The sequence below is a fragment of the Crocodylus siamensis genome, chromosome 9, assembly GCF_052110815.1.
Source record: "Crocodylus siamensis isolate JL-2025a chromosome 9, ASM5211081v1, whole genome shotgun sequence".
Lineage (NCBI taxonomy): Eukaryota > Metazoa > Chordata > Crocodylia > Crocodylidae > Crocodylus > Crocodylus siamensis.
In genome coordinates, this window is record NC_143403.1 from 34,515,803 (window position 1) to 34,530,397 (window position 14,595).

The 14,595-nt window shown below is 44.9% G+C and overlaps 1 protein-coding gene across 2 annotated transcripts in view; it reads left to right on the forward strand.

The window, feature by feature from the left end:
• SLC7A6 (solute carrier family 7 member 6) overlaps positions 1–14,595 on the forward strand; it is a 50,831-nt gene that overhangs the window by 13,642 nt on the left and 22,594 nt on the right. For both annotated transcript variants that reach the window (XM_090062787.1, XM_090062788.1), the window contains 3 exons: positions 7,909–8,475; positions 13,185–13,310; positions 13,919–14,063. In XM_090062787.1, the coding sequence (XP_089918913.1) occupies positions 8,031–8,475; positions 13,185–13,310; positions 13,919–14,063 (716 nt within the window). In that variant the 5' untranslated portion in view covers positions 7,909–8,030. The remainder of the gene's footprint in view (positions 1–7,908; positions 8,476–13,184; positions 13,311–13,918; positions 14,064–14,595) is intronic.

Genomic DNA, 14,595 nt, shown 5'->3' on the forward strand with positions numbered 1-14,595 from the left:
TGCCCGATGGGGGGGCTGCAGAGCCCGAGGGGACCCTTGTGGTGCGGCGCATGCCCATCCATGTCATGCCTCTGGTAGGCTGGCTACGGCTGGGACTGACTACCCTGGTGGGTTCGCAGGCAGGGTCACGGTCCCTCCTGTGCCCCCTCCTGTGCAAACTCTGCGCTAACTCACGTGCTGGCAGACAGCGTGCCTGTTTGTGCAGCCTGTTCGTGTGGCTCCCTGGGGGGCTGGGCTAGTAGGGGCCTGGGCGGGGGCTTGATCTGGCCACAGCCGCCTCCTCCCACTCAGAGAGAGTGGAGTTAACCCCTTTCCACCACAAGCCCTGCTTGCCTCCAGCTGTGCTGGGGGTTGGTAGGGGGCTCTGCGGCTGCTGGGAAGTGTCTGAGGTGTCTGGGGGGCTTTGGGGAAGCGGGGGCGCAGTGGGCTTTCACCCGCACATCTCTCACCACTCCAGAGCCTAACTGGGCTTAGTATTGAATAGAGAAACAAGAAATAATGATCTAAATCAGTGCTTGCCAGCCTTTTCCTTAGAATGAGCCCATTTAAACATTGGGAATTGTTTGTGACTCCAAAATGATGCAGACAAGATCAGCACCCCCTCCCCGATGGGCGACATTGCTGGAATGGATCCCATGGGAGGGGTGGGGGAGGATGTGGACTGCCTGCTGTAGGTTTGGGGCTTCCCATTCTGCTGCCCTCCCACTGGGGGCCTCCATAGCCCAGTGGGTAGGCCCTGGTGCGGGAGGGCAGGGAGCCTCGGTGTCGCTGCCAGGATACCCACACTGGGCACATCCCCATGGTGAGGTGCCCCCTGATTACCCAGCAGCAGCAGTGGTGGTGTGGAGTTGTGCCCCCCCTGCTGCTGGTCGGCAGGGGGTGTCTTACCATGGTAGCATTGCTGATGTGGGGGTCTTGGCTGTGGCACTGAACCTCCCCACCCTGATCCGCTTTCCCATGTCGGGCCCTGCTCTTTGGGCTGTGGAGGCCCTGTGGGGAGGGCAGCAGGGTGGGGAGCCCTGAGCCTGCAGCAAGCACCCTACATCTGCCCCTGACCCACTCACAAATCTGGGGGGCAGCCTCCTTGGGTGTGTGCACACTGGCAGGGAGCTAGCCCCCCTGCCACCTTTGAACGAGCTGCCTGTGGCTCCATCCTGTTCCCCTAGTTGGGCCCCACATTCCTGCTTGGGCCTCATGCAGTGGCCCTGCTGGGCAGCAACCCCAGCCCAAGCCCTGCCCCCCTCCCTCCCTCACTTCTGAGGGCCTCAATCTGTTCTCCCCTCCTCACCCCTATAGACTTACTGGGAGAGAGTTGCAGGAGCTGTTTTTCATGCTGCCTGCATGTGGGTTTTTCATGCCAGTTGCATGTGGGTGTGTGCACATGCACCTGGAAACCCCTGCCGATCACCCTTCTCTCGCTCCTCCCCCAGCCCCTTGCAGGCTGGAACTCTGTCAGCCTGCAAGGGGAACTGCCATTTCCCACCTTTTTTCTGTGATTTTCATCATAATCAGTCGACACTGTCAAGTGTCTTTGCAACTCCATTTTTTATCTCCATTTTTTATCAGATGGGGTCACCACCCCAAGGTTGGAAACTGTTGATCTAGACAGAGATGCGAACACTTTGCTGATGAGCTTACAGTGGATGCACAGACTTGTGGGGTATCCAGTAATGAAGAAAGTGGGTTACTAATTGATCTGTATTGCCTAGTTAACTGGTCACAATCAAACAAACTGTTTTAATACAACCACATGCAAAGTAACTTATTTGGGAGCCAAGAATGCCAATTACATTTCCAGGGTAGGAGATTGTGTGTGGCAAAGCAGAAGCTCAGTGGAATTTTGTGGTGGTGTCTTTGTAGTCTTTGTAGAAAAGGGTTTATTTGATAAATTAATGTATAAAGAAAAGTGTCAAGTAGAACTACAGAAGTGGTTTTGTCTCTGTTGTAGTGTTAATAAGAGTATCGCTAGAAAACAGTGTTCAGTTGGGAACACTGAAGCAAGTCCGCAGGCAGGTTGAATAAATTTTTCAGAAGCTGGAAAAACAGACCATTCAATATGAGGCTTCAGTTGTTTAAGTTACTCAGCTTATCAAAGAAAAGACTGAAGAATAGGTTGATCATTGTGTATAGATCATTAGGCATAGAAAATGTAATAGGGAAGCTTTTCAGCTTTGTTGCCAAAGACACATCAGGTTCCAGTGAGTAGAAATTAGAGGCAAACAAATTCTGTCTTGAAATGGTACATAGTTGTGAGGGTTACTAAACTCTCGAAGGGGACATGGTAAACTCACCTTTGTATGGTGAGTTTAAAGTAAAATTGGAGAGATTTCTTTAAAAATATGGTTTAATCCAGAATCTGGGAGAAATTCTGTGGCCTGTGAGTGAGGTTGAGAGGAGGGATGTGTTCAGGTTGGGAGTTTGTGACAGTCTACTTGGGGAAGGACAGGATTGCTATCAATATGCTCATACCATTTGCCACTCTGTTTTTGGATTTTTTTGCCTTTCTCTACTTTATGGGCCTTGTGTGAGTTCAATGCCGAATTATATAAGGACTGAATTAAGCACAGGCTCAGACCTGTTCAATTTAAAACTTTTATTGTTTCACAAAGTCATAAACTAAAGGAGGTCTGTTGGTTCATGAGGTTCCCAAATCAAGCCCTTGCTCTCTAACCCGGAGGCTAGGTGCGGCTGCCTGATTCAGTAGTCTCAGAACTGGTCAACAGCTCAATTAAAAGGAGTCCTTTATCTTTTTTTTAGGCAAAAGATACAAAACTGTCCCCATGGTGGAAGTGAGGCATCTAACATAACTTTACTATTAGTTATATATGATAACACTTATACATATGCATTTCTAATTCTTACTTCTATTGGTTATTTAGTTAACTTATCTATATTATAATATCAGGTGATATGTTTTGTATTATAATTTTTACGCTTCTTATGTTAATCCTTAATGACCTTTATATTTCTTATGCTAATTTTCTATAACCTAAATACATTATTCATTTATATGTTTTGCTGGTTTTTGCAGAGTTAAAATGTCAAGACTGACATAATACGCGGTTGTTTTTTTGTCATTGCGGTTTAGCCGTGCAGTTTCCTATTCTTAACAATGTAAGCGGCGTGCCTGCTATTTTTATCATTGTTCAAAGGTCAGAAGTTCAGCATTTTCATCTAAGGGTGATTATGTGATTACCAGAATGTCAATCGCTGACTCCTCAACCTCCTTGAAGCATTCTGGGAGTTTTAGTGCATTGTTTCTAATGCTAGGCCTTGCTTAGCATAAGCACTCTCTCACAGGCCTTGTTCATTTGCTGGATTTCCTTGGCTTGCTTCAGGTAATTTATTTCTTCAAGTTAAATTCCACCAATTTTCTGGGTGTTGGTAAATTTGGTCACTTCTGTTCTTTGCCAGAACACACAGTTTAATGTTATGAAGACTGAAATAATGTAGTTTAACTAAAGTTTTGGGGCTTATTATTAGCATAACCAAATGAAACTTTTCAGCCTGTCATAGCAGGTTAAACTAGATGATCTCTTGTAGCCTTAAAATCTTGAGAACTTTTCCAGAGGCAGCTTTCCTATTACTCTTGACACTATACTATGTCATATGCCTGTTTTCGTATGGGATTATTTTTCCAAATGTGCGTTTTTACTGCATAATGTTAGCTATGTTTTGGTTTACTTTACCTGATAGTATACATACTTAACATTTAAACATTACTTAAACACATTTTCAAAGATCTATAAGTTTTAATTTGAAATAATATACAAAACATTTGACTGTAAAAGAGAAAGTGGGTTTACAATATACTTACTTTTAATAAAGAAAAAAATCCATTTTAGATGTAGTATTGTAAGAATTTTTCATTTATATGCAAGTAGAGTATTTATCCTAGACATAGAATGAGGAGGCTATATTCCATTCCAGTTACTGGTTTATATTCCTTTTCAGCATAGGTCATGTTTTCAACCAGGGTCGATGTATTAAAGAAGTCTTGCAATGAGTAAAAATTATTCCCACTTAAGTATGTTATGTTTGGCTGTTTTATTTGACATGTATTATGGCATGTAATGTTGATTCTATAATAAAAAGGTGATTTTTTTCCCCCCTCTAAAAGAATGGGTCTGTAATTGTGTGAACAAAACAGCAAGTATAAATTACTGTAGTTCCGTGGACAAAACGTATATTTCAGAGATTTTCAGCCAGGATATTGTGGCACCATGGAGTGCCTGGAGAGCCTTTCACTGGTGCTGTAGGGTGCTATGCAATATCAGCACAAATTGGTTGTACACACAATTCACAGAATAAACACAGATTTCAAATAGGAATCCATAGTGTTAAATGCATTCTAACCTGTTGTGGGCTTCTCGAGTTTTTTGCAAATAAAAAGTTGCTGTGTTACTTTCCTGTAGTCCAAAAGCAAGTAAAAATGTAAGAGCTAGCATTTTCTGAGGAGTGCCTCAAGTCCAAAGAGGTTGAGACCACTGGTATATTTTTATGTTCAGATATCCAGTCAGATGTATTATTAATTACTTTTAGGCACAAAATACATGTATTTATGTGTCTAGTTTTTCCTTTTTTAATTACATTAGAGTTTGGACCTATTTCAAGACATGTTTACATTTGGCTGTAGCAGGCTCACCTTTCAGAGCTTGGGTTGAGTCCCAGGCTTGAGATCGTGCTGTTTTGATTAGTGGTGCTTATCCTCCGATCAGGAGGCAGCAGGAGAAATAAAGTCACACTCCTTTCCTGAGGGGAGGGGGAGAAGAGCTCCCCTGGACCTGATTGAAGCCTGTAAACTGTCAGGTCTGGAAGACTTCAGGGGTGGAGCCCTGGAGTGTATAAAAGGAGTTGCGTGCCCAGCATAAGGAGCAGATGCAGGGAGGGACTTGAGAAGAGTGGAGCCAAGAAAAGTTGGGGAGCTCTCCCCCAGTGGGCAGTAGGCCCAAGGCTCCTGAAGCTGCCACTGGAGGAACAGTCTTGGGAGTTGTGCAAGACCGCTCAGGCTGTTGACAGTGGACAGGGATGGTGCACAGAGACCTGGCCCTGGGAACGGTATAAGGTTGCTTGGGCCCATCACGGAGCACGGAACCCAGGCTTTGGGAGCCGCTAGTGGCGGCCCAAGTCTGCAACCCCAGCCTTGGGGGGTCGCAGTGAAGAGGTTTAGGTCCCATACCCCAGCAAGCGACCAAGCCCCACAGTGCACAGGGCAGTGCATGGACCCAAGACTTGGGAGCCAGGGAGCAGCAGAGGCTGCTTATAGCACAGGCTGCCTGAAGGGCCCTGCCTGTGCTATAAGAGCCCTCGGTGCTGAAGCCAGGGTACGGGGAGATAGTGTGGCAGCATGAGGCCCTGCACCCAGAAGCCAGCAGCGGTGGCGCAGCAGCTGAGAGGAGCTGAGCCCTCAGTGCCCAGAGCAGGGCACAGGGTGGGGAGGAGCTCAGTGGTGCAGGAGAGGCCTGGAGAGGTGCTCCAGCTCGGAGGAGACCTCATTGAGCTGTGTCCTGACCACTGCTATCTTAGGGAGCGCAAGTTCTTGGGCCCTTGGGATACTCCCTGAAAAAGTCTACAGTCTTTTATAAGCAGCCCTATCATTTGAGGATTCCACCACCTCTCTGAGGACCTGCTGTAGAGTAGAGTCCCAAGCTGGAAAAGGTAGTGTCCCCCCTGATTCTGAGACTACTGGGGCACTAGCGCTCCCTGAAGCCTGGGAACCACTACGGTTCAACATATCTCTAGGGTGAAACCTCTGTAGAGAAGCACAGCACCTATAGCAGCAAATCACCTGCCCCGAATCCTGGACAAGTCCCCAAAATGTAACCCGGGTACACCCAAGGGTGTGCTGTGAGAGGGATGCCTCTTTCCTCCATAGAGTTAGTCCTAACCCAAAGTTCTTAACTATATATAATTTGTTGAGTTATAATAAACATAAAACTAAATATTATAAACATATATTTATACAGTGAACATTAACCAACAACCAAGGTCAAACCCTAAATAACTCTAGTCATGATACCACATTTCAATCACAAAATATAAGGTACAAACATGGACAATCTTAATAACATCTATTCCTTAATATAGTCTCTGACCCATGGCAAGAGATAATCCTTCTTCCAATGGGGTCCCTTGCGGGGGGTGTCCAGGGGCCTCTCCCTTTAGGGCCTTGACTAGGTGGGGGAGCTGCTCACCCAGCCCCTTCTCTGGGTTTTCCTGCCCCAAATGTCTTTCTCCTGTGGGACCCAAGGGCCAAATGACTCTCACTCCTTCAGGTGGCAGTGGTCAGGGCACAGCTCGATGTGGTCTCCTCTGCTGGAGCACCTCTCCTGCACTGCTGGGCTCCTCCCCACCCTGTGCGCCACTCTGGGCACCAAGGATTCAGCTCCTCAGCTGCTGCACCCCCACTGCTGGCTTCTGGGCCTCACACTGCAGCGCTATTATTTCTCCGTGCCCTGACTTCAGCACCGAGGGCTCTTTTAGCCCAGGCTGGGCCCTTCAGGCTCCATCCATACATCCTCACACTGGGTGGTTAACCCAAACAGCCTCTGCTGCTCCCTAGCTCCCAAGTCTTGGGTCTGTGTGCCTCCCTGCACACTGTGGGGCCTGGTAGCTTGCCGGAAGATGAGGCCTGAGCCACCTCACTGCAGCCCCCAAGGCCCTGCTGGGGTTGCAGGCTCAAGCTGCTGCATGCGGCTCCCAAAGCCTGGGCTCCATGCACTGAACCATGCATTGTTATGGGCCCAAGCAGTCTCACACTGCTCCTAGGGCTGGGTCTCAGTGCACTGTCCCTGTGCGCCATCAACAGCCAAGTGGTCTCACACCACTTCCAAGGCTGCTCCTCCAGTGGCAGCTTCAGGAGCCTTGGGCCTATTGCCTGCTGGGGGAGAGCTCCCCAGCTTTTCTTGGCTCCACTCTTCTTGAGTCCCTCCCTGCATCTGCCCTTCATGCTGGGCACACAGCTCCTTTTATATGCTCCAGGGCTCCATCCCTGAAGTCTTCCAGACCTGACAGTTCAATCAGGAGCTCTTCTCCTCCTCAGGAAAGGGGCATGACTTTTTTTCTCCTGCTGCCTCCTCATCAAAACAGCAGGATCTCAAGCTTGGGACTCAACCCAAGCTCTGAAAGGTGAACCTGCTACATGGCATTAAAAATAACCCTAAGTAAGTTACTGTTATAAAGAAATTAAATGCAAAATAAGCCAGTTCTGGTAGCTACATTGCTTTATCATAACTAGCCCAAAATTGCCCCTCCTGTTCTATAGAAAACTATTTAAACATGCACTGTGAATTTGGTAATGAGCAAGGATAGATGAAAATAGACATTCAAAATGAATGGAAGATAATGGAAAATAAAGTGAAGCATTTGAAAGTTTTAGCTCCACATTTTCCATTTCAATTTGCTTTTGGCACTGTAAGAGACAGTCATGTTTGGCGGGTAAAGGATTGAAACAAATTTGATTTGTATATGGCAGTAAATCATGTTGTCCTAACTGCTCCCATCTTCTGTTCTTATGTTTTCTTTCTTCTTCCTTTATTCCTTTTGTTTTCCATTTTTTCAGTTCTTCTGATGTGTTCATATCTTCTTTGCTTTTCTCTCTCTACCCCCAGCCTTATAATCAATTGTTTTGTACTTTCTCCCCACTCTTCCTCCATATCAGTCACTTTTTTCACCTTTCTTCTTCTGAGGTATGTTGGGACTGTCTCATTTGCTCAGATATATCATATATCATTAAAAGTAGTACACTTTTTTGAAACCACGTAACTTACCAACATATGGTAGCAAGAGAAGGATATCCCTGGTATATCATATCTCTGGTAACTCTCAACTTTGACTAGAAAGGGTTAGCAGGAGAGTTACAGGTAAGAAACAATTAATATTGATTTCAGTTGTCTTATTTTGTTTTAGATTGTGACTTGAAATTTTGGAGAATACACAGCAATTCTGGCATGGAACTGTACAATGTCTCGTAGTTCTTTATCTGAATACTGCCCCGTCAAGGAAGCAAGCAAGCAAGCTAGATCCAAGTGATGGCTGTAAAAATGCATGACCAAAATCAAGATTCAATGCAACTGAAAAAAGAAATCTCCTTGCTCAATGGGATCAGCCTCATAGTAGGCAATATGATTGGTTCAGGTATTTTTGTCTCTCCGAAAGGAGTTCTCATCTACAGTGCATCCTATGGGTTGTCACTGATCATTTGGTCAATTGGAGGAATTTTTTCAGTGTTTGGAGCTCTCTGCTATGCTGAACTTGGAACCACTATCACCAAGTCAGGAGCCAGCTATGCATATATCTTGGAGGCATTTGGCAGCTTCATTGCATTTATTCGCTTGTGGACTTCACTACTGATCATTGAGCCAACGAGTCAGGCAATTATTGCTATCACCTTTGCTAACTACATAGTGCAGCCTGTTTTCCTTTCTTGTGAGCCTCCTTATTTCGCTTGTCGTCTCATTGCAGCTGCTTGTGTGTGTAAGTATTGTTTAGAAACGGTGGTAATTTTGTTGACTTTTAACACATAAATTACTCCTATTAGATCTCAGAACTGTTGCTCCCTGCATCTACAGCACTTTGTGTTACAATAGGGATAGAAAGTGGTTTCTAGCTCATAAGCAGCATGGTTTAGACGTTTACATCTTCCTTATTTATGAGACCACAAGGTAAGCCCTCTCATTACTTAAAGTCTTGTCTGCATTGAAAAATAACTTAGATGAGTTATTTCTCAACTCTTAGATTAAGCTGAACCTACAAGTTATTGTGCAATAGCTAATGTACTTAAAATGACTGCTCATAATTTATTTCACAATAATTTTCCCATGTAGACAAGCCTGTGGCTATACCCTAGTTCAGCCTCTGATTCTTCGTGGAGGAGGTTATTTCAACTGTCTGAAGACTTTTTTTCAATTTTTAATCAAATTTTGTCCAGGTTGACACATTCCCACAGGAGGTTCTGTTTTAAAAGAATAGTGTTATTTCAACAAAGTCATTTCTTTGGATAATGTCAGCTGGCTCTTGTAAGGAGGTGTAGTTGCAGTCTGAGAGGCTTTTTTTGAATACCTTTAAGAATCTGCTCTGTGAGAGTGCGGAGGCATTGTTATACAGTTCTAAACAATACAAACTAGCAAATTGACAAATTAGAGGGAGACATGAATAGAATATTTAATTTCTGATTTCAAGAAAGCTTGTTCAAAGTACTAGCCTATCTCTGTATGGCAACATGGGAACTCCCTGACCAGCCACAGTGCTAGTCTCCCACCTACCTCTGGGCACACCACCCACCTCTCTCACTTGCCATGCCTTGTTAAATGACTAGGGTTTTAATTAGGCAGGAGGCTGCCCTTTGAATGCCCTGTTCTCCTGGGCCTATGCGTGTACCTCCAGCCATCCCTGTACTGCATCCCAAGTCTTGCAGATGTTTCTAACAGCTGTGTTCTGCTCTGGCCCAAGGCTGGGCCCAACTCAGCATAGTGTTAGGCCTCTTGCATTCTTCCCTATTATAGGCTACACTTGTACCACCTCTCACACGGTCTCTCTCATACTGCCCCTTGTGGGGCCACACTTGTCCCGCCCCTCCTTTTCCCCAGGGCCTGACTCACCCTGCCCTCACCTGGAGGGTCCTTGGGCTTACTTCCCTGCACTCCCTGGCCAGAAAGGGCGTGGCCTCTTGAGCACCTCCCACTGCCCACATCCAAGCAAGCACTGGGCGGTTTGCCAAACACTGGTCTGACTCTGCCTCTGGTCTCTCGCTGGGTCACTCACCCAGCTGCTCTCAGTCAGGGGCTCCTGACTCACCCTGTTGTTTACTTGTGGCTCTTCCTTAGCCATCTCACCCAATCAGCCTCCAGCCCATCTGTGGCCTCAGGCACCTGAAGGCTTATCTGAATGTAACTCAGCCCCCATGCCCCCATGTTAGCAGGACCTACCCTTAAGCCCCCTGTTCACTATATGCCCCTTCCTCACAGAGACTCACTACTACCCCTCTCTACTCACCACTCTCTCCAGGCCTCCCAACTGCCACTCTTGTGCAGGCTATTGGGTGCCCTGTGCACCCCACGCTGCACCTTCGCCTTCACTGAGGTACATACTCTGCCCCATTCTCTGGAGCCTGGGGGTCGAACACCCCCTGTAGGCTCAGGTGCCACTTGCTGGTGTGCATGGCCCACCATTCTTGCTCTCTCGGGTCTTGCACCCCGTATGGGCTCAGGTGCCACACTGCCCTCTACTGCCTCTGGTGTTAAATAACCCCAGCCCCTGCCTTTGGGTGGGCTAAGGCACCCCTCCTCACCTTTCACTGGGGAGGTAACTAGTCTGGCATTTCCTGCAGACTCCCCCATGACAGGGAGTCCCACCAGGCCACCCTTCAGCAGGGTGCAGTTTCAAGTCATGCCCAGGACCAAGAGGTATCCTCCTTCCCTATAGCCTTTCCCTCAACTCCAACTTGTTGCAGGAGCAGCAGCTTCACCAGGAGATGGTCCTTCCATGGCACTGGGCAGCAAACTGCAGCCTCCTGTTCTGCTGACCTGGATCTAAAATGGCCGCTCATCAGAGCTGGGGCCACACCTGCCCCCAGCTCTTAACGTGGCAGACACCCGAAGTGTTCTACCACCCACCTTCCCCCTTAAACTGGTTCCTGGGAGAGGCTTTTCCCTGCTGCTCTGCAAGCAAGCTCCCACGCAGCTTGTAACAGCCCCAGCATGGTGAGCACTGCACTGGTGCTCTGCCACACTCTGGTTATTTTAAAGAAGAAAACTTAGTCAAAAACTGAACATGCCAGACCCCTTCCATTGCTAAGCTGTGCGCTGTAATCTGTTTGCCGAAGTTACTTTGCAGAATGTCATAATATGAACATATTCATGATTATTCACATATATGAAGATAGTATAAGAAATGCCAGTCAGCATAAAGAACTCTGTCACTGTACAAGTGGTTTATTACAGTGGCCATTCATAGTAGAAGTTAGATGTAAGGCCATTCCTTTTCTCAAGAGTTCCTTGGAAGCTAATTCAGTCCTAGCTTTTGAAATATGATGCTTCTGTTTTTCACATGGTCTTGCAAAGTTCTAATGAAATCTTGTTCAGCTGTTTCTATTTGCTAGCATTTACAGGTCACAAGTATCATGCTCATATGAGATCATCACTCTTGTTTACTTTGTGAATTGTTAACTTTTTTGTGGGGCCCCTGGACTGAGTAAGGTTCTAGGTAAAGCAACCCCCAGCATGTGCTACTGCTGGCCACAGGGCCCAGGTTTCTTGCAGCAGGCACTGGGGAGACTGTGAGCAGCCCAGGCTTCATGGCAGGAAGCAGCTGCCCAGAGCCCAGGCTGGATGCGACAGGTAGCCAGGAGGCTGCAACCAGTGCCCTGGGGTCTGGAGTCCTGACCTGGCTCTGTGGCCAGCAGCAGCTGCATGTGTGCCTTGGGGTGCACAGCAGGGAAGGGGCCTAGTGCAGTGCAACCCTGGCTCCTTTCCTGCCTTGAGCCCCAAGGTATGTGTACAGCCACTGCTGCCATGGCGCTGGGCTGGTACTCTGGACCCTAGTGCAGCTGTTTGTAGCCTGGCCACTGCCTACTGCAAGCCATCCAGACTTGATGGGTGGCAAGGGCCTGTCCAGAGCCCAGATTGCCTATAGCAGACAGTGGCAAGATTTGTTGCTGGTAGCAGCTGCATGTGTGCCTTGGGGAGCACAGCAGCAAAGAGGCCAGGGCTATGCTACCACAAGCATCAGGCCCTCATGGCTCCCTTGCTGTCCATCTCTAGCATGCCAACATCTTCCAAGTCCAGGTTGCAAGGTTTTTTTGGCACCTGACCCAAAAAACATTGCCGATCCCTGAGCTAAAGTGTGCATGCAGCACTCTTCTTGTTGGTCATCTCTTGCACCCTGGTTTAAATTACTTCCCTTGTACTTTTTATTATATTTTCTTTTGGGCTTGCCATTTCACCACTTTGAAGAAGTCACTTTGATCCATGTACTTAAAATACATGGTAGTCTAAGGCTATATATAAGCTTAAAAAATGTGGTTGAAGTTAACTGCCCATACTTCACTTGCTAGTGCAGATATGTGCATCTGAGAGAGGTGTCTAAAATTCGGGGTTGAATTTGATTACTTGTTTATAATCCTAATCAATGCAAAAGTTAGAATTAAAGAAAAATATAAAGATTGAGCTTTGAATATGGCACATACAATGGAAGCCTTTCTGATGCTCAGAAATAAAAAGGAAAAACTGAAGAATGCAAAGGGGAAATAACGTGAGCATATAGCAGCAGCAAAAAGAGGCGATCACTGGAGACATTTTATCACACAATTGTAAAGACAGACACTACCAGTTGGAATATTCATGAAAATTAGAAATCTGCCTTTCTTTTTGTTGTGGAAAAGTACCTTCAAAATAACATTTCTGAATGTTTTCAGCTCATCTTGGCAAACAATGCTGATATTGACCTTTTTGGAAACTTGATTTTTCAGATATTTCATTATAACTTAAGATGTTCTAAGTATGTGCTTTTAGCTTTGAATGTCTCACTTAAATTTGAGCAGTTGGTGAATCTCTAATGCTGAAGGAAAACAGAGAGGTAATTTAAGGGCTTGTGCATCTGGGAAGTTAGTGTACAGTAAGTTAGGTTGTAAATTTACAGTGCATTGGCTATTCCACCCACAAGCTTACTGTGACTGAGTTTTCCATGTAGACTAGCCATAAGTGGGAATACTAATTGTCTATAGTTAAAGGGGCTAAGCTCATTCAAGAGGAAAAAATGAAATTCACATAGGACTGCAAATTTTGAGTTCCCCAGCACAGCTTCTGATTTCTGTTTTCATCCTACTGACATCGGTTTTAATAAATATTTTTTCTATCAGATATATGTTGCCTTATCTGTGGAGCTTACGTTATTAATTGCTCTTGAAAGCAATATTAATTGCTCTTAATGTCACAGTTTAATGAAGGTGCAGAAAAGTGTAACACATGAAGGTTCTTTACTTCACTTAAAAGGGGAGGAAAAACCTTTAGAGTGTCACTTCCCTATTCTTGCTTTTGTCATAAATTAAGGAACTGACATGAGAGTTTTGCAGGTATTGCAGATACTTGCAAGGTAGGTTCAACTTTAAAATGATATGGATAAAAACTTAAAATACATGTTTAACAGAAGATTGCTCATAGCTTACTTCTCCCTTTTTTGTCTCGTAGGTCTTCTAACATTTATAAATTGTGCCTATGTTAAATGGGGAACAAGGGTGCAGGATGTATTCACCTATGCCAAAGTCATTGCCCTTATTGTCATCATCATAACAGGAATTGTTAAACTATGCCAGGGTAAGCTTGCAAAATTAAAATCAAGGTTGGTAATATTAATCAATAAGACTGGGGAATAATTAATTGGGTTTCCTTTGCGTTTTTTCTGAACTATACCCCATCAAATAAATGAGAGCTTCATAAATTTGAAGTAGAGATTTATTCAGTTGGATAATCAGTTGTCCTTAAGATTCTGTAAACATTTTTAAAGGACTGTCTTCCAAGAAATAAAATCTTAGTTTTGATACACAGGTTAAGTGGTTCAAAATTCAGGGTACACACTATGACTGTACTATTTTACTTGTATACATTTGCTGGAAGTTCTGGAAGGGTACTGTCAAGGGTGTTAGAACTTGTAGTTTTGTTTTGGAATAAAAGTATGTATTTCACTGTACCTGATTTCTGTTTGTGCTGTTGTGAGCAGACTAAGTTTTTAACTGTAGAAGAATATCACTTCTGCTTCCACATGGTGAGTGTTGTCTATAAGAATAGAAAGGTGGTTCAGCAGTCTCTAGAGATACTGAGACTCTGTTTTTTGGTTCAGTTGGCAACTTTGTACATCATCCTAAAACACTCTTTGTTAGCTGTGTCTTATCGTAATGTATGCATTTTCTTCAATCCGTACACAGGACATTCAGAACACTTTCAAAAAGCATTTGAAGGATCTTCTTGGGACCTCGGAGACATTTCTCTTGCCCTGTACTCTGCCCTGTTCTCTTATTCGGGTTGGGATACACTTAATTTTGTAACGGAAGAAATCAAAAACTCAGAAAGGTAACTAAGTTAAACTTGTAACAGTTTTTCAGTCATTCACTCAGTGGCTGTCTTTCAGTGAAGGTTTTTTGAACTGACTAGAAATTTGATTGTATATGGTAAAGCTACTCTGTGTTGACATAACTCTAGCACTATATGGAAACTGCGGTCAGGGATTATAAAGCTAAAAGGTCATGAAAGTTAAAATATTTTAAAAATGAGAATGTTCTAATGGCTGCTGAAATACTATGTACAATGTTTTAATTGGCATTCAGGGCAGATTCTTGTATATCGTGTACAGTACTGTTCCCGGTATGAGGCAGAGGGTGAGATGATCTTTATATCTGCAATTTCTCCAATTATTTCAATCTTTCAATATAATCCATACCCAAATATGCAAATGTGTCACTGATAAAATTCCTTTAGTTCATAGGTTTGAACGTATTAATAAAAAACATTCAATTTAAAAATTGCATCTCTCTTCTGAAGGTTTTTATTACTATTAACAGCCAAGATTGCTATAACTGAAAAGATAAGAAAGAGGTTTCTTTTC